Genomic DNA, 26,890 nt, shown 5'->3' on the forward strand with positions numbered 1-26,890 from the left:
GAGGCATCGCTTCATGCAGCTGGCGGCTGCAGGCCCGTGCTCAGCTGCTCCTGCTGCTTTGGCCGCGGTACCAGTTGTGTTCAGCTGTCCTTGTGCTTAGGGCAAAATTCCCACTCCCTTTAGAAGTGGGGCTTGTTAAGGCTTTTTTTTACATAGTTTTGGGGCTTTAATTGTGCCTTTTCCCCATGTTCCTCTTAACAGTCCTGTTCTTTTGATGGGATCTGAGCAGATGTTGCCCTTCTCTGGTAAGTAGTGTTTTGCCCCCCGCCCCATTCCCCCCAACATGGAGTTTAAATTTTTGCATTAATTCCCACTCCCTTTAGAAGTGGGGCTTGTTAAGGCTTTTTTTTACATAGTTTTGGGGCTTTAATTGTGCCTTTTCCCCATGTTCCTCTTAACAGTCCTGTTCTTTTGATGGGATCTGAGCAGATGTTGCCCTTCTCTGGTAAGTAGTGTTTTGCCCCCCGCCCCATTCCCCCCAACATGGAGTTTAAATTTTTGCATTGCAGTTGTTCCCTCTTCTGTTCATTCTTTTAGGGAATGTTGTTTTATCAACAGATGACACCTCGTGTTCCTTCACACTCCCTGTACAGGAAACTGGTTTCTCTCCTTTTCATGTACACTTCCCTTGCTGGGCGGAAGGCTGGGTATGAGCTTGTAACTCTTGCAGACTTCAAGTCTGATAAGTGCTCTTCTCCTGTGTGCTTCAGCTGTTTGTTTTCTTGTGTGATGAGCCCATGTAACCATGTCCAATAAGGCTTTCTTTTAGAAGAAAAGAGCTTGTCTAGTGACTCACGATAGGTAGTGCTCAGTGTAGAGGTGCAGCTTGGCTTTATGGTGAATATAAAAGCATATTTAAATACCTAGGTGAGTCCCTTGGGAAGGGATGGTAGTGTGACTGAAGGAACTGGCAAGTTTCTTGTAGTAACTGTCACACTCTAAGCTTTAGATAAAGAGCTGAGGTGCCTTTCATCTGTTACTAAATCATGTGCTGTATTATTTGAAAATTAACTTTTTTGATGGAGGTGAAGGAGTTTTTGCGAAGGAGCACTTGTAGATGGGGGGGGAGGCTGACATCTGATATTTGCATTGCTTCAGCTGCTACTGATCATCGTGGTTTTGGAAGCTAGAAAAAGTGCTTGCTTTCAACACTTACAGTTCACAGTGTTTCCTGTACTATGCAACTTTCTGTAGATAAGTAAAGGCGGGGCGTGGGATTCTAAAATGCTTCAGTGACAAGCGTGCTTGCTTTGGTGTTTGGGGAGGAGCAAATGTGTGGAAAGAGTAATGTTGAGCAGTGGTGGTTTTTTGAGTGATTGCGCTAAAAGATGTTCTTGTCCTGCTTCAAATTATAGGAGTGATATATTGAGAATTGAGCTTAGCTCTCTTGCTGGCGGTGTTATAGGTACCTATCTAGGATACTGTTAATATCTAGTACATTAACTGTCTGTGCTAGAAATTATTAAAATATCAATGTTAGCCTGCTTAAGTAACATGATACGCAACCCACAAGTGATACCAAGTAGGTGGAATAGGTCAGCTTGATAAGCTCTCAAATTTTTCTCATAAAAATGGCCTTCCACAGCTGAAGGAGATGAAAATGGAGCATGCCCAAGCTTCTGAAGATAGAGGATACAGTATGTTATCTCAGATCTCATTCCACCTACCTGCAGCTGAGGATGGAAGAGAGAAGTATGTTGTCAGCCTTTCAAGAGTAGGAGGAATGTGGCTATGCAGTGCTTTGCTGGTGATTAACCTGTAAAAAAGGAGTAACTTAAGGAGAAGGGTATTGTTAGGCTGCTGGAGTAATGGGCAGAAGCATGACAAGTCTGCTGTAGCAAGGAAGAAGGAATTGTCTCCATGGAGTGAATTGGAGGAACTGGGTTAGCATCCACCACAAAGTTTGAGATCTTTTCACTTGCAGAGATCAAAGGGGATCTGTTCCTGCTCTAGTGGCTTCCTACTGGGATGTGTAACTGGATATAATGAGGTAGGACTCTTCTACTTGATATCGGTGGTATCTTCCAGAGCATGTGACTCCAAATAGTGCACTAGTGCTTATCAAATGTTGTAAACTAGAATGAAAAGTCCAGATATTTACATATGCACTTGTTTCATAGTTGCTTTGATTGGCCCAATCAAAGTATTATAAGTTATGTGTTTTCAAAGTAAGCTTCTAAGTACTAAATTGTTGAAGCCATAACATGCAACTGTTCTGCACTTGTCTCTAGCTTTAGTAGCTGGTGGTGTAAAGAGCAGCCTGTTAGATCCCATATGAGTTTTAACTCTGAGAAATGAGCTTCATGATTCTTAGTTCCACCCCTCTTCTGGATGTTGGTGCCATAACTTCCCAGTGCTGTCAGGAAAACTTTAGGCGTATGTCTAGTGCTCTATTAATGCTGTAATTCTTGTGAATTAACTCCATCATTAAAAGATAACTGTGTCTTTGTGGAGCCTCAAAATCTCAGGATGATTAAGTGGCTTGCATGAAGGACCTAAAAGTGAAGTTAGTGCTAATTCAGGAGTTTGTAATACTGACTTTGTACTGAGGCTTACTGTGCTTGGTAAAGAACTGAAGAACTCGACTCCATTGCAACTTCCACCTTGGGTGCTTTAATCCTGAATGGTGCAGGGTTGCTGTATCCAGGCTGGTGTATTGACGTGCATGCATGTCAGCTTCTTACCTCTGCTTCTTGTGGGAGGTCACAAACTACAGCATTGTTTGGTGTCAGCTGTCTGCATTTGGAAAGTAGTTGATAACAGAAACAGCCAAGGCTTTGTCCCCTTGCTTTGGGGTGAACAGTTGGGAAGGACTGACAGGATGTGCTTGATATCGTAGAAATCTAATCGTAAGCTAGAGCATGAGTAGCCCAGACCTGTTCTTCCCGTTGTCTGTTTAATAGGTTCTGGTAGTGGTGTAAAGGAGGTGAATGCCAACTGGTCGTAGTGATTCTGGGAGGTAATGTTTTATCCTGTAAAGATGCCTCAAGTCAGTCTCTGCTAGAGGGAAGAGCAGCCTGTAGTAGCAGGGGAGAACTGTGGCATTATTTTGCTGAAACCAGTGTGGTATCGTCTGCCTTCAGTCTGTTATGAAGTGTCTGGGTTGTGTTGCACTGAGCTAAAGTTGCTTTGTTCACCTTCAGTAAGCAGCAATACGTGCCTAGAAGTATGTTGGAACTGCAGCTCTGCACCATGCAAAGTGAGCTAGGGAGGAAGAACACAGCAGAAAGCTTTCTGGAATGTTTGCTGAAATGGATGAGCTATTTCTGGAGTCACTGATGTCCATGAAAAAGCACTGTTTTTGAAGGCTCAACTTAAAATACAGTTGCTGATACCAAGCTTTGGTTCATCTTCTGAAACACCTCTAATCGAGAATCTTAATTGAAAGTTTGGAAAGCAGCAGTTGGTTTGACACCTGAATGTGCCTGTAAGTTAAGCTGTTAACTGGAAGTACGCTTTGTAGGTTTTACTGGGGGGCAGCTGGATATTCCTTATGGGTGTTAATGCTGCAAATAGTTGCAACAAGTAAGCTTGGTATGATCCAGTTTGATGTTTTTCTGAAATTTGTGTGAGTATATGCATGAGTGAAGCAACTAATGACATTGTAATAGCTGTGATGTAGCTGGTGGAGTGCTTCTGAGCTCCGGTAAGGGGGGAGAAAACAACCCAAACCCCTGAACTTGACTGCCTAAATAGGTGGTTCTTGTCCTTCCTTGGGAGAGCTGGGTTTCAGAAGACTTGAAGCTGGATGCCCTTTAAGTGATACTGCAACTAAACTTGCACAAGCTGCTGTATTGAAGTATTACCACTTCTGAAAAAGTTAATACTTTGAACAAGATTTTAGTGGAACTTAATTTTAGAGAAATTAGTCTGTTATTTTTACTCTTAACTAGGAATGAAGTGAAAAGGCTGCAAAGCAGCATTGATAGGATGGCTTGGGGGGAGGGCTGTTGTACCAGCTACAAGTCATGCCAGTAATGGAATGATAGCTTAAATAGTGTCCTCAGTAACACATTCTGCTAGATCTTAAGTAGTATTAAAAGCCTTTTTTAGAGAAATGTAACCAATTTAAAATACTTGAAAATACAACTTTTCAGTTCAATGTTAGTTGGAAGTTGACAGAACATCAAAGCCAAGCCTTGGAGAAAGCAAAGCAAGCAGTCTTTTGCCTGGCTTGGCACATCTTGCTGTTCTTTTCAGTGTTCACTTTGATGGACTAATAGTTACCATGAAGATGAAGTTGGCTGTGCTGTTGGCAGCTTTCATCTGAGATACTGACCTAATGATACTTTTACTGACTTTTGTGATATCAGTTCTTCATCAGATTATTCTGCAGTTTACAAATAGCGTGGTAGTAATGGTCAACTTCAGTATTTTCAGCTATTACGTGTCTTGTGAAGCATTAGAACTAGTACTAGCTGTGAAGCCTGAGCTTAGCATGGAAAATTATCCTGTCACCTATGGAATTAGCTTGAAGCTAGAATGAAATCAGGGTGGTGTTAGTCTGTGGCTCCTTAGGAAGATCTGGGTGTTTGGAAGGGTGGTCGGAACAGACCACCACCCTGACTGGGGTGTGTTCTTCATGCTGTGAGCCCTAACAGGGAATGTTTGAACTTCTGAGACTGTATGGCAAAGCAGGCTGCCATGGGCCTCGAACATGGCATGAAAGACAGTGAATATCTGTGTAGGAAAGACTTGTTCTGATAATTGAAATTTGGTATTTTTTAACTCTTGTCTTCCTTCCTCTTGTGTATATTGATCTCAATCTCTATGTTCTGTGCTCCCCTCCATTTGATTTTAGTCCAAGCACTTCTGTGTTTTCTGCAGAGTGACAGTTTCTATCAGCTTGGGTGAGGCTTTTCCACCACATCTCCTAGTGTGGTGGCTGGTGTGTACTTCCAGTGTGCGAGGAGCTAGAAAGCTCCCCTGCTTCATGACCAAGCACATACGTGAATGTTAAAGCTCTTATAGCACTGTCTTTTTTATCTTCTGGCAGAGCTTTGAAGTAAGAAGCTGTGATTACATTTTAACTTTGTTACAGGAAGAATCAATTTAAATGTGCTTTTCTGCCTGCTGGATTAGGTCCCTGAGAAGGCTTGGGCTCATCAGCATACCTGTTAGATCCTGTGAGACAGAAGCAGGATTTAGGTACTTGGTCTCTTGAGCTGGGGTAGTTGCAGATGCCTAGTGAACTCAAGGCTGAACATACTCAGGGAAATGTTGGATGTCTTGAGCTGGGTTTTTTGTATTGGTTTAATTTCACTTAAGTTATTCTTTACTGATGCTGTGTCTAGATGTGCAGGAACTACCCTCTCAGGTCCTACTTTGTTTAGCACTTTCTGGGGGAAAAAATTGGAAAATGCTTTGCACTTTAATCTTGGCTTCCTGTTTTTCAAGGAAACAACATTGTCGAAGTAATTTGCTACCTGTACATGCTTCTCCCATGCTGGGAGTACACTATCCCCATGGATAAGACTTCTGCTAAATGCTGTCTTGTTTCTGGTCTTTCTTACCCTATTCTAAGAGCGTGGAAAGGTTTTCATCAGGGAAAACCAGTGGAAAGCTGTGCACCATGCTTTATACTGAGATTTCTGAAAGCAAAATAGCTTGAAATGGAGAGCTCTAGGTGGGGTGCCTGTCTGTATGAGGAGGTCTCTTGTGCATACAAGTCTAATAGTCTCCTGAAGTATTGTTGATTGTTCTGGTATGCTACAAGGTTTAGTTCCTAGAACATATAGTCAGTATGGAGGGGGAAATAATGCACTTCAAGTTGAATTTGTGGAGGAAGAATGCTGCATTGCCGTAATTAAGTCTTTGTAGTTTTTCTTTCTAATACCAGAGATTTATACGCTGGTATAGACATTATAGAAACACTGTTAGAACAGTTTTCTGTTGCCCTTTTGTGGGCCTCATTTGCTTCTCCAACTTTGGGACTAGAAACCAGGGCTATAATCAAAACATTAATTCTGTAGTGTTACCTGAAATGACAGAGCTTAGGGAAGAAATAAAAATAGTTTCTCTTTCTGTATGCATTTTAAAGAAGGCTTTGACTCCTGTATCAACTGGGGAAAGGCAGGCTCTGGACAGAATGAAACTTCTTTTCTCTAGAGCTGCTTTCTGGAGTGCCTGGGGGAAAATGCTCCCAGCCACCTTTGTGCAGGGAGGACAGAAATGCCTGACTGTGTGCTGAGAGGTGGAGGCTGAAATCCAGTCTGTGAAGACAAGCTGTGCTTGGCTGGCTTTCCGACTGCCCTTGGAGAGCGAAGTGAAGGCAGTGCTTGCCTGCAGGGCATGTTGCATTTGCCATCTCCCCAGCTCACCCCCAGAGCTGCCTTTCATTAGGGGTGTTGTGGATCACAAGCCTTCCCAGTCCTGTGAGTATGACTCCTCAGTTTCTCTGTGGATTGACTGTTCTGTGTGAGTAGGATTCTTGGTTTTGGGGATTTCTATACAGCTGGTGGCAGGATTTCAGAAAATAGATGGAAAATCAGATCTTTCCTTGAGTCTTTCTGTCATTTAAAGTTTAGCACCTTATAGGTCAAGGGTAGATGACTAGAATTTTGATTTCAGTTATTTAGTTGCTAGGAATTGTAGCTGGAAGTATTAAGAGTTGAGTGAAACTGAAGACTGAATTAAAGAAATAGTAACAAAGACTGAGCACCCAGAGAGATTAGGAGTGATTTATTTGTACCTACTGTAGCACTGGGACTACTTAATGACTGTGGAGTCTTAATAGCTTTAACATCTTGCAGTAGATGTTACATGGGTGAGAAGTAGAGCTTTTGAAGTGAAGCCTCAGTTTTGTTGTACAGATGAAGTTAGGATGAGCCAGTCTACTTGTTGATGTAGTATTAAACTCTCATATCACTCTTATGCTACCACTGCATGCTTTCAAAACAAGTTTAAGTCCTAAGGTGCTCCTGGAAGTGGTTGCAGCTAGGTTTGGAATTGGTGGAAAGCATTTCCCTGGAATTTCCCATTTGGTAGTCAGAAGGGGACCTGCAGCCTGACACCCCTTGTTTTCTCTGCAAGTAGATCAGGAAAAGAGAGTGAGTTGCTGTGGCTGGCTGATTTAATCTCTTGTAGCTGTAATTGACCTAAATGTGTACCTGTGAAAGCTTTGCTTACTGCATTGCTATCTCTAAGCTTGTAATTGCTATCATTGAAACTTAAACCTGAGATAAAATGAGATGCTGTGAAGTTCAGCTGTTTATAATTACACTATTTGTTGCATCTTTGGTAGGGTGTTTGCATTGAGACCTCGTCAGACCTAGTTCTGGATTTGTTGCAGCTGAAAACTGTCCTCAGTTTTACTTACCTCCAGCCTTCAGTGTCTTCTGTAACTTTCAAAACTACTGTTATCAAAGCTGACTATTGCTGTTCTGTGGGTTCTCTGTAAGTTCAGGACTTTTAAAATACTTGTCTGTCCCCTGACAAAGAACAGATGAGCCAGAATGAGAGGCTATGAGAAGAAAACTCACCTGCGGTATTGCAGAGCAACCTCGCTTGAAAATTAATGTGAGGATGTTTTGCCATCCATTCTGCAGTTGAGAAAGCTTGCTGTGGTCTGACTAGACTAGAAACACCTTCTCTAAGTTTTATGAGCTGATAGCTTTGCTTTTATTGTTCTGTTTGAGTTTTCCTTATTTCCTCTTTTTCACTTCTGAGAACAAATAGGTTAGTGTAATGTAGGCATTGCTGAACTTCTGATCCATGGAACCTGACTAAAACGTCTAAGCAGATTGCATTTCTAGGTTATGTTAATTATTTTCCTTTAATAAATGGAAGCTGAAAGCAAGTGAAGTGTACTTAATGTAAACTTGCAAGTTTATTGCCTCTGCCTGCAGACCTTTTATTTCTTTCTGTCTAATCAGTGTGCATGTTTTTTTAAGAGTGGCTAAGCTTTTCATCAAACTAATGACTAATCCTTATCAAACAAGCGTTCATCTTTACAACTAAGTGTTCCTGTTCTTTAATTGTATGATGATTGGTGGACATACTAGTCATGAGTATATTTGAGAATTCAGATTCTTAATTTTCTCTCACTGCTGGTAGCAGGAATTTGCTGTGAACAGAGCATTATATTCTGGTTGGATACCCATTATAATTAAATTATCATCTTTGTCTATGTTCAGTGAACCTTTCTTTGAGTAACTTCCAAAAGAATGCACCTTTTTGCACTTTGGGAAAATCTGAGCTCTGAGGAAAAAGGAGGAGGATGGAACAAGGTAAACATTTTGAGGTCTGCCAGACTTTCCTTGTAGGTTTGGCTAATGGATTATGGTCAAGGCATAGTTGTTTTCTAATGCAGAATACAATAGCTTGCTTGTTTTCTTTTACTTTGGACTGGAATCTCTTAATCCTTTCAGACTCAAGCATGAGTATCACATGATTTGGAGGTGTTTGGTTAGTGTACTTCGCTGCTGCAGAGCATCCCTGTACGTAACAGATGAGTAAATTGTGACCGCTGAGAGAAGCCACATGGAAATTTTCAGTTTTGGAGTCTAAGTGTTTAATATTTTGTTGCTGGGTTGTGTTCTCGCAAAAGGAAGGGGAAGCATCTGGTCAGTTAGACTTCCAAGTATAGAGATCAGATTTCTGATCTCAAACTCCTAGTTCATGATAAAAGATTACAACTTCAATATACCCATGGTGTACCTATGTGTTCAGTATACCTACAAATGCTCAAACCATGTATTAGGCTATTTGTATGGAAACTTCGCAGGAGAACTGTGGTGGTACAGCTAATCATAGGTCCTTTTTTCAGAATCTGTAACCATAGGGGACATCAGTGGATGTGTAAGTAATACTCGCAAACCCTTGTTAAAGTAAAAGAATAAATATTCATTAACAGATAATTTCAGAAAATAGCAGCTTCTTGTATAGCTGCGTAATGGTACCGACATGCCTGGTCACTGTCATGTTGCTTTTCCCCTTTCAGTTCTGCAGGCTTTGGTAGCTGGAACCGAAATGTTTTCCACATGTCAAACTGGAATTTTAGCTTTTTAATGACAGGATAAATGCTGATGCTTGATGAGGGTAACTGGTAAACACTGGTCTAGTGACTGGACTAGACAGGATGAGTATGTTGTTGGGGCTTTCTAAAATAAGACATGGTTCCCTGAAATGCTGAAATATGATAATGAACTAAGGATGGTAAAACCTAACTCCAGTGATTTAGAAGATGCTGATCTTGACTCTTGGTGCTGCTTTTGTGGAATTTGGTATGTTAAGCACAAGATCACTGATTTGCTTAGAGCAGCTTCAGTAACTGATTCTACCAGCAGCTGAAATCTGTTTCTTCCCAAGTGGTTTCACTCGCATGGAAGAAATACAGAAATACTTGGGGAGCTCTAGTCCTGGTGGCTCTATACTTAGCTCATTACTCCAGGCAAATTATCTTTTGCTTCTCAAGTGTTGACTGGTAGGCTGGCTTGAGAGCTGTCTTGCTTTCAATTGCTGGGTCATTCTAACTACTCTGCAATATTTTTATCTCATAAGCACTTCTTCCTACGAACTCTTGAAAGGTTAGTGATAACCTAACAGTGGAAGTATCTAAGGATGGGAATTCTTTAGTAGTTCACTGAGGGAGAAAATAACAATGCCAGACCTGCTGTTGTAATCAACCTGGAGTAGGAAGCAATCTCGAAACCTGCTTGATATGATGCTTACCTGTGGAGAGTGGTTGGATTTGTCACTGTCACTGCGCTGGCTGGTGCCTGAGCTGCCGGGTGTGGTGCTCATGTGGAGGACTCAGCCTGGGGAGTTGTGGACAAAGGACAAAAGGATTTTACTTGATGTGACAAGGGTAAGATTAGTATAACAAGGACAATAAGAGCTATTTCTTGCTTTCATTTTTTAAGTCTGTTTTTTTTAATAAGCTGTTTGTATAAGGTACAAGTTCAGGTGCTCCCATCCTTTGAGGGTCACACCCAGAGAGCAGTCCTATTAAAATGAATAGTGCTATTGCATCACTCAGACTGCCATGTTCTCATTCAGCACTAAGGTATGAAGACTTTTCCTCTTGCATAAGACAACTTGATTTGTTCTGGTTGGGGAGGAAACAGTTTGGCAGCTCACTAGAGAGTAAGCTGTACACTGCTGTGCCCTGTAGCTTATTTTTCTAAACATGACTATTTCAAGTTACCATCTAGCTTTCTAAACTGTCTTAGCAGTATGTACAACTGCCTGAGACTGGGCCATTGGATGCCCAGAGGTGGTGATTATCTGGCCAGCCCTTGCTGAGTGCAGCTCCTTCACTGAAGCTTCTAGCATACTTCTTGCTCCTAGACCCAAATTGTTTGCTGTTCAAATTAGAGGCCTAGTAGGGCAAAGCCTCATGTACTTGAATGTATTTCAGGGCCCCCAGAACTGCAACATGACTTAATCTGCCTCGCCTCCTTTCAATTTCTAAGTATTTATGATTATTATTTGTCTTCTGGTTCCTCTAACAAAATAGTTTTTAGTTTCGTCATGAACACTTGCTACTGTGTGTCAATCCTAGCAGACCAAGGAGTGTACTGGTTAAGAAATAAGTTTTCTAAAAACATGCTGCAGATTCAGTAACATTTGTTACTGAGCTAAACTGACTTCACTTACCAGAGGTAAGGAGTGATAAGTTAAAACATGCCTTGTCAGAAGCTGATCTTCAGTGACTTGTAGCATGAAAAGAGCACGAAGGAACTGAAGTTTTTTGTGCAAGAATTGCCATATTAGAAGCAAGCAGGTGGGCTCAGGAGAATCTAGTTAAGCTTGCAGTTTAAAGAAAAGCCTAATGCCAAAAAACCCTCCAAAAACTGATTTATGTGCTTAAACTTCAGTTTTTATACTGACTCTTGCCAAGACAATTAAAGAATTCCTAGAGCTGGCTTGAATTTCCAGGCTGGGTTTGGAGCGCGGTAGCTGCTTCTGCAGGTGCAGAGAATACTCGAGTCTGTTCAGGTAGGTTGGTGAGTCTTGGTCGTTTTATTACTGGAAGGATTTTTTTTAGGAGTCTGAAGATGTAGCTGTGAAGCACATTTGTGGTGCAGTTGCAGATGTAGCTAGCTGGGGTTTTTTTACTGCTTGTAAAAGGTCAGCTTTTGAACTTCCATGAGTTGATGAACAGTAAACTTTAGAACAGTGTTGTAGCACCTGTTTTGTAGAGCTTCAAGCCTCCTATTTGACTCTGGAGAACTTAGGAGGAAGAATAAGGTCCCTGTGTGGGGTTGGTGGTGTTAAGATCTGCTTAGCTATTTGTGGCAAACTAAAATGCGAAAGTTGAAGGAATACCCTAGGGGTAATTCAGAGAAGGCTTGTTCAGCTGAGTGAAGATCAATTGTGGTAAAACAACTCTGTGCATCCATCATGTTTGTAAAAGAATACACAATCAGCACTATATTTCAATAGCAATTAGTCAGGTTTTGCCATTGTGTTTTCTCCTAGGTGACTTTATGCTAAGTATTGTTGAAAGACTTGACTAATTTGTACATGTTCAAACAAGTGTGGTGGCCTGAAACTTGTCTGAAGAATCTGCTGCTTGTTAGCTGACTTCTGAAGAGCCGCTTTGCCTGTAACACCTCAAAAATGGTGCTGACTTGGTTACTTTGATTTTTTTTTGATAAAACTTTAATGAGAACTCAACATTTAAACAACATACTGATAGTTTATTGCATAGAAGAATGTGGAAGAGAAAGTTGTGAATCTTCCTGTGAAGCTGGGAATCCATAGATCATGCTATGTGAGTGAGCTCAGCCTCTGCATGGAATTTGGGGCATCTGCTGTGTTATAAAAAGCTTGTTCATCTGTTCTTCTAACATAGAGCTCTTTGTAACCTTTAAACTCTGTAAGTATTGAATAGGAATTTATCCTGTTAAAACCTGCATTTGTTTGAAGAGTTAGCTCCTACTTACCTGTGTCCTACATCTCTAGATCTTAAATAACTTTAAATACCAAGGTGTGTGTCACTGTAAACTTACTGGGTAGGTAAGTTTTGCTTTAACAGAAAGAAGTAAAGGTGACCTGTAGCAAACAGCCAGCTCTGCCTGTCTTGTTATACCTTTTTCATTCTCTGGTTTTGTTTGCATACACTGTTGAACTTCTCAATTGGGATTTAGGAGTTAGTCTGCTGGTGAGTTTTTGACTGTGAAATCCTGGAGGTTTGTCCAAATACTTCTGAGATGAAGAGTGTCTAACTTCAGCTTTATCTTGGAAGTGATATATTTTATGTTGTATGTGATGTCAATTTTACAGGCTTTCTTTTTGGGGAGGAATGGGGAAAAGTCCTTACTAATGTCTCATCTAAACCAGATAGGCTGGGTGAATACTATAACATACTGGGTATGTGGAATATCCTAAAAATGAGGTGCTTGGTGATGAAGTAGGTTGAATGGAAGGGTCTAAAGGCTTCAATTCTGTAGTGAGGAATAAGTCTCCTAATTTGTCTAGTTACATTAGCCCTACTTTCAAGCCTCACTGAATTTTTGAAGGGAAAAGTAGCAGATTTTTTGTGTAAAATGATAGGCTTGAATTATATAATTTCTTAGTATTTTGAGGTAGCTTGGTATAAAGTTTTCACAGAAATGTTGCTTGTACAGAGTTGGTAGAATGGGAGTTAAGGTGAGTTACGTTCCTCACAACTCAGATATGGTTCTTTCTCTTCCTTCAAGTATTTTAACTCTGTCACAAGTGACGCAGCCTTCCTTGCAGATGGATTTGAGGCAGAAATCTGCATCTTAACCTTTGTTTCAGTGTTGCTTTGGCCCATTGCATCTTCTGAGTTTAACTTGCAATCTGAGTGCCATGCATGTTCAGCATGACTAGACTGATAGACTCTGAAGGGTTTTTTAATAGAATGCTTCTAGACCAGGTAAAGTAAAGCATTTAACAAGCTGCAGGTAAAGCATTTAAAAAGTGCTGCTGCAATGCTTCTTTCTGCTTCTGCAGGTAAAATGGTTCCTGTCCTAAAGTTGCTGGCTTACACCAGCCTTCACGAGGTAGAGTGCTGCTAGGGGGCTGTGGTCTGGGATAGGCATGGAGTAATAAGGCTGCTTTGCAGATCATGCAGCTCTGGAGCTAAGGCTGCTGCCTACAGGAAGGCCTGAATACTGATTTCAGATTATCCCTCAAAAATGCAACTCCTGAAACTGTTGTGCATCTCAGTCAAACAGAGTTTGAAAGTGTCACCTGCAGAACATGCGGCTTTCCTGGGTTTGTCGGGTGCTGGGCTGTGTCCTGTGGTGCTGCTGGAGTTGTACTGGAGATTTATGCAGGAAGTGGAAGCAGATGCATTCCTTTTTCTCAGAACTATTTTATTAATTGTTAACTGAAGCAGTTTAATTGCTGGATTTTGTTTAGTAGTTGTGGTAGGGTTTGATATGTTACTTGATAAATGCTCATGTGTTCTCCACAGATAAAATGTGCTTAGTCCCTGTGGGTTACAGGATAGTGGGTGGTTGGATTTGTGGATGTTAAGGTGGCTATGTATTTAATTTGAGAATTAAAGGGCACTGGAACTTCATACTGGAAAGTTATTTGGTAACTCTGGTTTGGTCACTGAGCTGCAAAAAATTGCTGGTGAACTTAGCAAGGTTAAATGAAAAATGTACAAAACAGATGTATTGCAGAGTCTGTTCCTAGAGGTAACAAAGCCCTCATTGGTGACTCTATTCAAGCAGCTATTCCTCCTGGCTCTAACAAGACTAAAAATTTTGTGTTGTTTAATACCTATACAGCTAGGACCTCTAGCTCTTATTTCTGAGGCTTTCTTTTATCTTGACTGTAAGCAAAATGATTACCCGTCAGCTTACTGGAATGCTGAAAAGGCATGATTTGCCTCAAACTTCTTTCAAGAAAAATGGAACATATGCATTGCTAGGTTTGCTCTGGTGTAGGTTACTTCAGAGTATTGGCAGGGCTCTTCTGTGAGGTAGAAGTTAGCCTGCCAGCACATTTAATCTATTTTTGATTTGTCAAGATCTCAAAGGTAGAAACAAAAAGCACTTTGTCCTGTCTGGTCTCATGAGGACTGACGCTCGAATCCCTCTTTCTGGTTGTCTATTCACTTGGTTTCTTAGCATGCTGCTCTGCCTGAGCGAAGCACCTTGTTTTGTAGAAGTCACTTCCACTGTCTTAAGTTCAAAGGCTTTCATCCATAGGCTGAACATCTCACACCAGTGATTTCAAATGAGGGACTTGTTTGAACAGTTCCAACTTCAACCTTGTCAGTGTAATTCAGTAAAACTTCTCTGGCAACTGGTAGCCCTTCTGTGAAATAAGGCTGTGCCAGGGCTGAATATTAACCGCTGCCTTCCATCAAATCCTTGATGCTGCATCTCCTTTCCCTTGATCAAATGAGAGGAGTACAACTGAAGGTACTTTTTGGTGGGTGTGGAAGAAGCTCCACAGAGAACCAGTATCTCTGGGGTTTTGGTGGATCTCCAGAGAAACATTCATGCTTATTTATGCTTTATTGCTGAGAATTGAAGTCTGAAAGAATATCCTGGAAATACTGCATCCAGATCCTAGTTCTTTTTCACATATGATAAACCTTTCTTCATTGCTAATCCCAAGTGTCTAGATACAGTAAAAAGCCAGAGTCTTTACCTCACTGTACAATTTTCATGTGGCCATTTTCTGATGCTCTGAACACCAGGGCTTTAAATTTCTCATGCATATTAGAGCTGTGTGAGAATTTCCATGACACTCGAAGGTGATCATGAAGTATTCAGTTTATCTTTAAGTAGTCGAGCTTGATTTCCTACTGTTTGTCATGCTTTTCAGGTTTCTGGTTGCATTTACCTTAGTTAAGCAATAATTAACTCAAAGCATTGAACTGGTTGAGTTATCATTGGGAGACCAAACCAAGAACCACAATGCAATGAGCATTATTGAAACTTCCTGGTAATGAAAATTCCAGCTTGATTTAATTTTTAAGCTTCGAGAAAGTAGTGGTGGGGACAGAATGGCTTTATAACCGACTCTCACTTAGATGGCTACTTAATGCTAGCAAAAAGCTTGGGATGTGTAGGAAGAATTGTAGTGGCTTTACAGCTGTTGAGGATAACAGATACGTTATGTTAATGTAGGGAATGTCTAAGCTGCTTGGTCATTGCATTTGAACACCAAAGAATACAGCGTGCATGGTAGTTTTTAATTACTGATGCTTCCACAGACATCTGGATGACATTGTTTACTTCCTCCCAGTGATTCTGTCTAGGTGTATTTAAGCTGGAAACTGCAGAGCTAAGGACACTTGGATGGTGCTGTCCTGTCCTCCCACCAACTCCCCCTCATATGTGTCTGTCTCTTGAAGTGGGTGTCCAAACTAGGTAAGAACCGCTCACTGAGTGATGGAATGTGGGCCTCTTTAAAAAAGAGACAAGGTCAGATGCAAAATCTGGCTTTAGGTGAGAAGAACTTTACTTAAGGTCTCTAGGGGAGTTTTTGTCTACAGCTGGTGTGGGCATGGCACTAAGGATGATTCCAGTAAAGATTAATCTCCTGGCTGCAGATGGCTTTGGCGGTTTGCTTGGCATGAAAACTTGGTTAACTGACACTGCTGTAGAAACAGTATAGATGCAGCTTCTTAAGATCTCACTAAAAAGCTCTGAAGAACTTTGCTGTGTGTAAGGACAGCTCTGACTCAGTGGGGAATGTAAGCACATGGTTAAACATAAAGCAATATTGCTGTACAAGTCAGGATTGTTAAGGCTTCCAGACTCACGAGTGAGGGCATCAGTCTGATCCCATTAACCTCTTAAATGGCATACCATCTCAAAAACTTGTTTCTTACCTCACTCTATATTACTGTGCACTGATTTCCAGCTCTGTAGGCTGCAGTATGGCTCTGTGCTCTGTTGATCAGCTGGTGGCTGGGTGGGCACTAACTGCTGGGTACGTACCTCAAGACTTTCTGCTTGGCAGCCAGTGCCTGGGTGGAGATGACTCAAAGGCCCAGGCAGTCCCTGCACTCAGATGCTCTTTGCATACAGGGAGATGCTGTTCACTGGCTGAGCTGGGTGTTCATGCTGTTCCATACCAGTCCAGAAGCTTCTAGTATAGTAGGAACTTGCCCGAAAGCCAACTTTTGATAGTTTATCTTACTGAATTTTCTATCAATTTCACATATACTGCCATAGGATTAGTATTGCATCTTAAATATTAGGTATTTTGAGCAATTACTGAAGAATTTAAGATGAATCCTTATAGAACAGTAGTGATTTTAGTCTAGGATACCTTAACGGCACTATGGAAGCTAGCGATTGTATTAACAGAACCATTCTAAATACACTTCAGCATTTTATTCTTGACAGAGTAATTGTGATGCCAGGACTTGAATATGAAGACATTTTCCACGTGCACACCCATGTCAGAATGACAGAACAGCACGTGCTAGGCTTGAAGATAGTGTTTCTTTCAGTGCGATTTGGAGTATGATACAATTATCCTTTGCTTTTGATGGGTTATGCAAACTCAGTAATGCGTAGCTGTTCAGAACTGACTACAAGCTGCAGGTTATGACTCCTTCAAAAGAGAATGCATCTTGGTTTCTGCAGTCCATGTAGAGAAAACTGCTTGCAAAGCTTGTATAGGGCTCTTCTATTGGGTATGACGTGCCAGGAAGACAGGTCTGGTTTTCCATCTGCATGGAAAGTCCATCTTCTAGCTTTGATGCTTTGTTTTTTCCTCTTACTTGGGTTTTTAGCTTGCTTGTGTGCTAGTTCATTCCTCACCGGTCACGCTGTTGGAGGGGAACACCTGGTAAGCAATACTTGCAAGCTTCTGTAATGGATTGGTATGAACTGTTCAAATGTCTGCTGCTTTCTTGTCTCTGAGCTTGCTCCCGGCTGTGTAATTTAAAGGAAATATGGGGGTGTTCTGGACAGGAAGGAACATGTATCCCAGGAGTCAAACTATCTGAAGGGCGCTGCCTAGCATAGCTATCCTGACAGCAATGAGGATGGACTTTCATGGTTATGAAATTGGTGAAATACCATCTTTCTAAACATGGTCTTAAACTGCCTTTGGCAAAACTGGGCATTCTTCTGGCAATCTAATGCCTTGGTGACCTGAAGGAGGACTTTGGTAGGCTGAGGAAGTCCTTGCGGTTGTCCTCCTTGCTACCTGTACTAGCAGGAGATGGGTGTGTTTTTCAACATCTGCTTGAAGTCATAAGGCATCAGGTTCTATGGTGAAAAGCATTAGTTTAACTGAAAGTGGAAGTGAGGTAGCCCTGAATGCCAGAAGACAGGATTGCCAGTGATTGATGAAGGATCTATACCTTGCTTCAGACTTCCCTTGAAATGTCTTGGGTTTCTGGTAGAGTTAAATACAGGCTGATGTAGGTAGTACTAGACAGGTGGTAACTTGGAGTGGGTTTGAGGCTCTGTAAAAGTGAAGGTAAGGCAAGAGGAAAATGTGAAGAGCTGACATGCTATTACTGCATTGAATTCCACAGCTGTGCAAGGCCTATACATTAAATGTATGCTGCTAAAAACCTCTCCTTTCTGTCCTCCCTCCTGTGGAGGCAAAATGACAGGCTTCAGTTCCTCACTCCTGTTGCTTTAATTCTTCCTAAGGCTGCTATCAGAGGAGCTTTGCCTTGTGCTCTGGCAGTCTTGCTCGAGCTGCTGGTGCAGTCTGCAAGCTTTCACCATGGACACCCCTGGTGTAGCAGCTGACTGAGCAGTGGAAGCCTGAGTAAGTATCACTGGCTGGTTCTCAAGTCTGACATCATAGCCAAGAATTAGATGGCTCTCTTTCACAGTGGGGATAATGAAATAATTCCTACTGTGTTATTCATTAACTCACACTTCATTCAGTGGCTCCTAAGAGGGTAATGAGTATGTTGGAGTTGAACTTGCATAAGACTTCCAACATCCTTTTGTTAAGATAAACAAGAGTTAAAGCTGTGGCAGATGAAGTTTAAGCATGGCAGTGATGCCTCACTGAGGCAGGTGGCATGTAGTGTATCACATGTACTGACTTTAAAACTCATGTAATGGTTTAAGGAAAATAGCCTGCTTCTAAAGCTGCTGGAGAAACAACTAGTGCCCAAAGGCAGATGAAGGTCTTCCTCAGTGTGGAGGCTGCGCCTGACTGAATGGTGGTACAGAAAGGTGATGTTCAGCCCAGCATTGTGGTGCTTCAGGGCTGGTGTGAGAGCCCAACAATAAATTGAGGGACCTGTAACAATGAAAGCATCTTGGTGAAGGACAGCTGTTCCTGATCGGTATAAAAATTTTGGTACAAGAGCCTGTTGAACCTTGTTGGGTTTCTAGTTTTAGCATTAATGTAGCTTGAGATGTATAAAATTTGAATATCCCTTAAATGTTAGTGTCATGCACTCTTCCCCCTCACGTATGCAATTTTGTCAGCTTAAACTGCCATATGCTGCTACTCTGCAAGAAAACTTTAAAGGGGAGAAAGATTACCTAATTTGCTAAGGGAGTTTCACTAACATTATGTTCAAAATAAGAAAGCTGGACAACTCTAGCTTTAGGGCTGACCATTTTCAAGGAGGCTATGGGAATTAGGTATATTGATTATTTTTGGCTCTAATGTGAGTCCCTGATGACCTGGGCTTCATGATAGATACGGCTGTGGCTGTTGAAGCTACCATACCGAAATGGGAGTACTGCTCTATTCTGAAAGCTTGCCAGGGAGCTCATCTCCCTCTGAAAGAGGTTTATCTGTGCTGTGCAATTGAGCCAATAAACTGATATAATCAGATTAAGCTGTTTGTGGGAGGAATGATGATTGGATATTCAAATGCATAACGAACTGTCTGATCTTTTGACTTTGCTGCGAGTGCACTGGCTTCACTAGTTTATCCCCACAGGTAATTGCTGAGATCATTTTAAGGAGAGGCTGCAATAGCCTTGGCCATTTGAAGAAATCCAGAACTTCAGGTGGCCCAATAAGATCTTAAATTACCTGGTATTTGTAGAAGCACTGGGGGAGGGAATAGTGACTTTACCTGGGAAGAAATTCTATAGGTGGTGGTCTGGTGAGTCAGGTGGCTGCCATCCCGGAGAACTGGATGTGTCCCTGCCCTGTTGTGGATTGTGGTGCTGGCTAGTAAGTTACTGGAAACTTTTATAGGGATGTGTGTGTATAGTTATGGTTTTGGTGTTAAATACACAACTCCAGGCCTGGGTGCTTGTCTCTGCAGCTCAGAACCCCAGCTAGTAGAGTTGTATTTCCCAAATACAGAGCAGAATGCTGTAAAAATTGGGAGTATTTGAAGAACTAGACTGTAGGCATGTGTTCTGGGTACCAAAACCAGAAGATCCTTCTGATGCCTTGAACTCTTAGTTTTTCAACCTTTTAAAAATACATTACTGCCACTTAACTGTATGGGACAGTGTGAAAACTATGGTAAGCACTGTGGATCTTTAGCAGAAGAGATGCTAATAAATGAGCAGTGTAGGAAAAAATTGACTTGATTCTTAACTCCACATTGATTAGAAGGTTTAATAAAAATTAATATAATGAAAAGTTCTGGGTTCAGGGAGTATTGTCCACCTGGTTTGCTGAGTGAAGGTGGGGTTTTATGGGAAGGAAAGGATGGAGAAGGGAATTGGGGAGCATATGTATTCCAAGAGGAGCTGAACTAAAGCTTTGCAGGTGATCATAATGCTTGCATTCCCTAATGTGTAATTCTTCACTCCATGCTTTTTATGCATGGATGTTTTAAGATGCAATTCCAAGTTGATCTCCATGGTATGTATGAGTGGTGAAAATGCCTGTTGTGTCATTAATACATGGGTTTCAGGCTGTCAGCTTTGCCTCCCCTGTTTACTTATTGTGCAACTACCTGTAACAACCTTAACTGCTTGTCCAGAAATCTGTCACCAAAGCATGCCTGCCCTGTCAAGGACCTCTTCCCTTACAGCAGCATTGACACACCAGTGCTCTGACCTCTTCAGCTGTTGTATGTAAAGTAGTAAAATACCAAAACAGGTTGCTTCTTACCTGTTCTTGGAAGATCTGTTTTTCAGCTCCGATGGTAATGGTAACTGGAAAAAAGAGCATCTTTGGTTTATGTCAAGCTTTAAGTTCCTCAAACTGAACACAGAAGTTCAGCTGTAAGTGCTGCTTCATGGATTACATTGGTTATTCTGGAAGCCTCTGCTGTCAGGGTAGACTTTCAAAACACTCCTGTCAGCTGGACCTGAAACTGAGGCAGAGATGTTCTATATCCAAGCTAATGACACAGATGTGGTACTTCTATTAAAACATACGTACCTTAGATCCTTGTATTTGGTTGGCAGATTATTTTAAGCTTGCCAAGTAAGCTTTCCTACATAAAGATGTAATCTGTCGTCCAGGAAAGGTGTTTGGCCACTTTTTGGCATTTGAATCTGGATATACAAAACTGTATGCAAGCCCTTTCAGAAATACACGGCCTGAATAGTGAGATTGTTCCTAGAGCAAGCTGTTATTTATCTAAATTGCAAGTGCTTTTTCATCTCAGCTCTGAGCATTTGCTTCTAGATTTGTCTTCATATGTAGATTTGTTACACCTACTCATAACCTCTTGAAATAAAGGCTTACAATAGAAGTGAGGTAGACTTCAGTGTTCTGAACGTTTGTATCCTTGTTGTTTTCCCTGGTTTTGCTCAGTGTGAAGGCTTCCTTTACCTTTGAGTATTTTTCTGACCTTTGTTTAATAAAGATTCCAATCTTAATATGGGAACAGGTTGTCTAGAAAGAATATGCTTGTAGGTATTCAAACCTTGGCTGGACAAGTCTTTGAGCAACTTGATATAACTGGAACTGTGTCAAGTAGGGGCTTGGACTGACTGTTCAGTTGTCCCATTCAACCCAAATTGTTCTGAAATTTTTTGCATGTGTTTCTATCCTGGTTCTTTATACTTTTCTATTTGGACTTAAAGGGGCAGAAGTAACTTCTGCTTTTTTTGTAATTGGATATTTAATCTTGTTCCTGTGACTGTTAACAGCACAGAAATCTGTGTTGCATTTGAGTCTCTTTCAGAAGGAATGCTTTCTGTAAGTTCTGGACCCAATGGCAAGCTATACTGCAGGCAGCTTTTATTTTTATCGTTTCGGGAGGGAAAGAAAGCCCTTTTTTGGTTTGGACTTTGACCAAGCTTGACACCTTGCAAGATCTTTAAGGAGATCCTTGAATACCCAAACAAACTGAATTTCTCACTGTGTTCATATGTTGTCAGCAGCTTCATCCTCCTTATGCATTGTGAAATAAGACTTTGTCAGCTGAGGTCAGGAGTTTTTGCCATTTAATTTCATCAGGAGCAAAGCAGTAAATTAGGACCCAAAGCTAAAGCACTAAACTTCTTATTGCTCCTTATTTATGTTGTATCTGCTTTTTTGCCAAAACACTTCCGATTTACTACTTGAATCTAAGCAAATGCAAGCTGAGTATCTTATCCTTGTGGGTTTGACAGACATCTCTTGAGTTTGTTCAGTAAGTACAGACTTGCTTTTGCTACTTAAGTCAGTTATGGGGGTACTTTAAATTGAAGGATAAAGATTAAAAATAGACTAATTCAGTTGATCTTACATAATTTTTACTGTGAATTGCTACTTCTGTGCATTTAACTGCAGCTTAACATCTGCAAGTCACAGGTAAGAATGCAAGTGTTCCAAATGTGCAACACTATTTTCATATCTTTAAGCAAGCTTGTGGACTAATACACACATGTTCTTGCATGTCTTTATAAAATACAACTGGAAGGGGGGCATGCTAAATTTACTGTAAGGATGGCTATAAATCTTTTTTTATATTTCCTTAAAGGAAGGTTAAGTCTGGTTGATAACAATTCAAATGCAAAACAAAATTAAAGTGGATAACTGAAGTTCCCAGCATACTGATATACATATTTTTTTTTAAATCTGGGATTAAACTGTATTTAAAATGAAAATTACCTTACCTGATGCATCAGTAACAGAACTAACTGTGGAACTGCGCTCACTTCTGCAATGCCTGTGGGAAAGATGTGGATGCATCGTGTCTAGGTGCCTTGCTGAAGAGCCCCAACTTCTTGTTTCTTTAAATTATTTATCTCTTAATTATAGCCAAGTCTTTTCTAGTAAACTAGGTTGGTTTTGAGTCACGCAGGGAAGGAGTGAATGTTCTCTACAGGATAAAACACTTCAATGACTCCACACCTCATGTTTTTTGTATTATTAGTGTTGTTCTTTCCCAGGGTTCTGTCTACCAGGATGAATGAGAGGGAAAAATCAGTGAGAGGTTGTAAGTCAGGGTTTGCCTCACTGAATGAAATTTTGGGGAGAAGAGTGTTCTGGATATTCCCATTAGTTGTAAGTGTCTGTACATCCAGACAAATGCATTCTTACAATGATTGAACACTAAAACCAAAGGTTGCTGTGGATTAAGTGCCTCTAGTGTTGCATTGTTGTAAGAATGCATTTGCCTGTACATACAGACACTCGTTACTATCTTGCATTGCTAATTTGTCACGCTTTTTAAAGGACACTTAGTAGAAAATATGCTACGGGAGTAATACCTCTTTTTGGTTAAAAACTGGTAAAAACACTCAGGGTTTTGATATACATATGTGCTCTGAAAACAACCACAAAACCTTCTTTGGTGCCTGTCTGAAATGCCTAAATATGTTTAACTTTGGCTTCATGCTGTTTAGTTTTTTAGAATAAGCATATTCTGTTAATCCAAGTAAATTCTTTCCTGGCTCTGAAGTCTGTGCAACTTCAGTGTAAACTGACAGGCTTGTGGACTTCCAGTATTATGGGAATTATAGAGAAGAAAAATTTTCAGGGAGTTATCATGACAAAACCCATCTTTCCCAGCTCTCATGTCTGGAAACGTGATTTCAGAAATTGTAATTGTTCTTGCCTTTGTGTTCAAGATTTGAACAAGATGGTTGCATAGCATACAACCTTGGTGTAGGAGCTGGAGGGCTACTGGATGTAAAAATCGGCTTTAAAAAAAATGTACATAACAGAGACAACTAGTTCTAAACCCCCACTGCTGTGCCTTTAGAGGACTAAATTTTGCAGTTTGACAAAATTTACTAGTCTATTTAAAGACCCCCATGCTTAATATTAGATACTCATAATGCCTGTAATTGATCTTCAAAACTAGGTACCGAAACTGAAATGCATTAAGAGTAGCTACACATTTCTTTAGGCGATCTTAAGAGATGCAAGACTACTTACTATGCCTCATGCCTCCCACATCAAAGGGCATGTACAAATGCTGTTTTAAATCCCTGGTATTTTATTAGGCTCTTGAGCAAGGTAGTCTAGGCTGTTCAGGGCTCCTGACTGTCGTTTGATATGCAGATGGCTCAGTGTCCTTTCTCTGCATGTTTGTAGAACCCTTTTTAAGGCTGTCTTTCTTTGCTTGCCTTTTTATTTTATTTGTGGATGCATCTCCAGGTCTTACTGAAGTGCAGCTTGCAAATGGAAAATAGTATGCTGCCAGTTACATTTCCTTCTTCTGAAAGCAACTGACTTTCCATGAGTGGAAAAAGATGGGAATAAACAACTTATAATATTTGGAAGATATTGAAGTGATTTAACTACAGGAGAAAAGGTATTTGCTCTTCTTTTTCTCCTAGCTTTAGTGAATTGAATCAGCTGACCAAAGAAAGGACATCAAGTGGCAGCTTTCTTGGAGGCTATGTGCTGGTAGATTAGCCAAAGGAGTTTGTCCCTTGTGATCTAAATATAGGAAGCCTCCTTAATTGGGGAAGGCATCTGAGTTCTGTGTACATCTTAACATGTGTAGGGAGCCTAAGGTCTTCGCTGCTGTGCCTAGCTGAAGGGCAATGCTAGGGTGAGTCTTCTGCTGTAGAAAACGTGACTAGCAACAGAGCATACTGTTGAAAGTTTGGAGAACTTGAAGCTGGAAATGGATTGATGCAATAAACCCTTCCAGACTAGAACAAACTGGTTATCTGCTCAAATGTAAGGAAGGCAGTAACCTGCTCTGGTAGATCATGTGCCTGGCTTTAAAATGGAACTTGCTGTGTAAATAGGAGCTAGCAGAAAATTCCTTATACTCAAGCTACTAGCATTTCCTTACCCAGCTCTTGCTGGTCTCCTTATCGTGCACAAGCAGACATGGCTTTATCTCTTCATAATTTGACTTTTGCCTTACAGTATTTACACATACTAAGTGACTGGTTGAGTAGTGTGTTCTGTTGATGCCTTGGCAGTCTCGTGGATGATGCCCAAGCACTTGGTTGGACTGTTCTCTGGAAAATGGCTGTTGATGATCCTAGAAAAGCTAGCCTAATTCCTTAAAAACTCCTGAAATATGAAATTTAGGTGGTCAGATTATAAAAAGGGGTCTCTTGTGACTAAATAAAGCTGGTTCTTTACCTGGGTTGGCTCTTTGATTATGATGACTTGGTTCAGTTGTGTTACAGGATTGTTTTGCATGTCCCAATAAAGAAATACCCAAACTCGAGGCTTTCCTTGGATTGAATTAACTCACTATTCTATACTGTAAATAAACAGTACTACTAATGCTGTGATCAAACATACTCATCCCCTGCCATGCTTGGTTGGAAGAGGTGAGATCATCCCAGAGTTCACAGATGGTGGCAGAAATATTGTGTATTATACCTAAAGACAACTGTTAGTACAGGATACTGTTGTGTGCTTAATAGCTCTAATGTGGGTCACGGCTTTTTGAAGGTAATAGTATTTGAACTGTAAACTCTGCCACTTAAACTTGGTATACTTAATGCTTTGAGAAATAAATGTCTAAGTAGTTTGGGATGAGTGAGTTAATTGACTAGTTCTGTAAAGAAAATGACACTTCTGCAAAGTGTTGACATGATTCTTAATGTACCTAAAATTCTGTAAAATGTAAATGTCATGCAATTGCTTTCAGGATTTGATTTTTATCAGCATCTGGTCTGGAAACAAATAACATACAGGACTGTAGAGTAGTGGTTCTATAATGCGACTTGTTTATGGATTAGTTTTGTGTGGCATCTAGGAGTTGGATTATATCATGAGAGGTCTGAAATGTCAGAGTTGGTGTAAGACTGGGAAGGAGTATGGGAGCAGTAGCTTTTATGATGGCTCATGATGTTTCAGGGAATGCAAATGTAGTCTGCTTTAGAAAGTAAAAATGCTTTTGGAGTGTGCAAAAATTTCACCAATTCTGGTGTTGAGAGGGGGCGAGCCTCACGGAGTTGGAAGGGACCTTTAGAGGCCATCTAGTCCAACCCCCCAGCAGTGAGCAGGGACATCTTTAACTCCATCAGCTTGCTCAGAGCCCTGTCCAACCTGGCCTTGAATGTTTCCAGGGCAGTGGCCTTATCTTCCTAGATGAAGACAGTGAAGGTGTATAGGCATCTTATCCAAATGGCCTCCTTGACACAACAGGTTTTTTCAATGCAATTGAAGACTTAGTGGATTAAGACCTAAGTAGTCCCTAATTGCATTGTGCAAGGTGTGCAGTAAAAGTGATGTCTAATTATAGGCCTTGATAACAGAAAACAGACTTTTTCAGTGTCCTGCCTTTTCCTAGCTGTGTAGCTGATTCATGCTATTGCTCTGAGCCTCTGTGGGAGGCTGAGTTACCAGTTACGGACACCTTATAATAACTTAACCTACGTAGTGCATGGAGAAATAAATGTTTATTCATAGCAGGTTCTTGGTGTTTCAATAAAGTTGTCTTATGACAAAAGCATTGAGTAGTGTTTTGTTAAAGAGGTTTTAAAAGCTTTGTGCCAGACAAAGTGTGGTGAAAATGAGGTCAATTTATACACTTTGGAGCTAATAGCTGTGACCATGTACATTGTCCTGAAGTAGTTCAGTGGGAAAAAAAAATCTCATGAGAGTGTAACTTGAAACTCCAAAGGAGACTTCAGATCAAATTTGCTTCTTAGTTCTTCCTATTTTCAAAACTTTCTCTTTTAATTACTTACAGATCTCTACTGCTGCTGTGACTGTCAATAAAATATGTGACAGGAGCCTGATTCATGGGTCTGGTGTAATGCTGCTCTCCTAGAACAGCAGCTGCCTCCATACCGGTACTCATCCAGTTAACAGAATGGACTGAGCTAAAGTGAAATATTCCCGGTGGAGGGAATAGGGATGAATAGGAGTTTTGGGAGGATGAGTAAAACCTTTGAGACTGATTAACAGGCTCTTATCCCAATTTGTTTCTTGCCTTTCTTCTAGAAAGGAAGCAGTAAGTGAGGGAGTGTTGACTCATGGCAAATGGGCTGTGAGGACCTTAGTGGAAAAATGGGTAGTATGAGGAGCAAATTATTCCCTTCTTCTGCTCTGCCATTTCAAATGGAAACTTGCTGCCTGGTCTGTCCTGCTCACTTGCTTTTTCTGTTTCATAACTTCAGTCTAATATTGCCCTACTTTTTATGGCTTCTTGGTTATCTTTTGATGTAATTTTCCCTCCCCAAGATATTTGGTCACCTTTCTAGCTTAGAACCTACACCAAGTCTACTGTTTCCACCATTTCAAGCCCTTGGTCAACATTCTGTGTCCTGTCAGCTCAATTCACATCCCATCCTTCCAGATCTCTCCATGGTTCAGACTGATCTCTGTAGCTTGTTGGTCCTTCTTGGTAGGTGTTTCCTGTCATGCACATAAACTTGACAAATACAGAATAATTGAAATAAAAGGAAAATAATAGAACGGGTTATTAATTTGAACTTTAAACTTCCAGTTGTTCATCAGAAGATCTTGGATAGGTAAACTGTTTCCTGGCTTACATATGAACAATTGCAGCATCTCCATCCCTGGGTTTTATCCAGATGAAAAAGGAATTCAGACAAAAGAAAACCTGAAATCTCATAAGAAAAAGTGACATTTTCTTCAGGTTTTGGTTTCCAGCTTGCTGTGCTGTTTTGGCCTGAGTAGTTTTGAGATCAGTGAAGGAGAATACAGGTATAGAATCTTA

At 40.8% G+C, this 26,890-nt stretch overlaps 1 protein-coding gene across 17 annotated transcripts in view; it reads left to right on the forward strand.

Annotated features, from left to right (window-relative positions):
- The first annotated feature begins 198 nt into the window (after positions 1-198).
- Positions 199-26,890, forward strand: part of MTMR3 (myotubularin related protein 3) — an 80,492-nt gene continuing 53,800 nt past the window's right edge. For 5 of the 17 annotated variants that reach the window (XM_035898264.1, XM_035898267.1, XM_035898266.1 and 2 more), the window contains exon 1: positions 372-445. Coding sequence is in view for 4 of the 17 variants with exons in the window: in XM_035898254.1 (XP_035754147.1) it covers positions 415-445 (31 nt within the window). In the remaining 13 variants the exon portion in view is untranslated. Of the gene's footprint in view, positions 246-354; positions 446-537; positions 648-8,135; positions 8,229-8,778; positions 8,800-14,235; positions 14,247-15,216; positions 15,309-15,433; positions 15,437-23,405; positions 23,543-26,890 lie in introns of those variants that run through there. The other 12 variants (XM_035898263.1, XM_009642858.2, XM_035898262.1 and 9 more) reach the window with 12 other exon arrangements.

The sequence above is a fragment of the Egretta garzetta genome, unplaced genomic scaffold (genome assembly GCF_000687185.1).
Source record: "Egretta garzetta isolate BGI_Z169 unplaced genomic scaffold, ASM68718v1 scaffold7, whole genome shotgun sequence".
NCBI classification, from domain to species: Eukaryota; Metazoa; Chordata; class Aves; order Pelecaniformes; family Ardeidae; genus Egretta; species Egretta garzetta.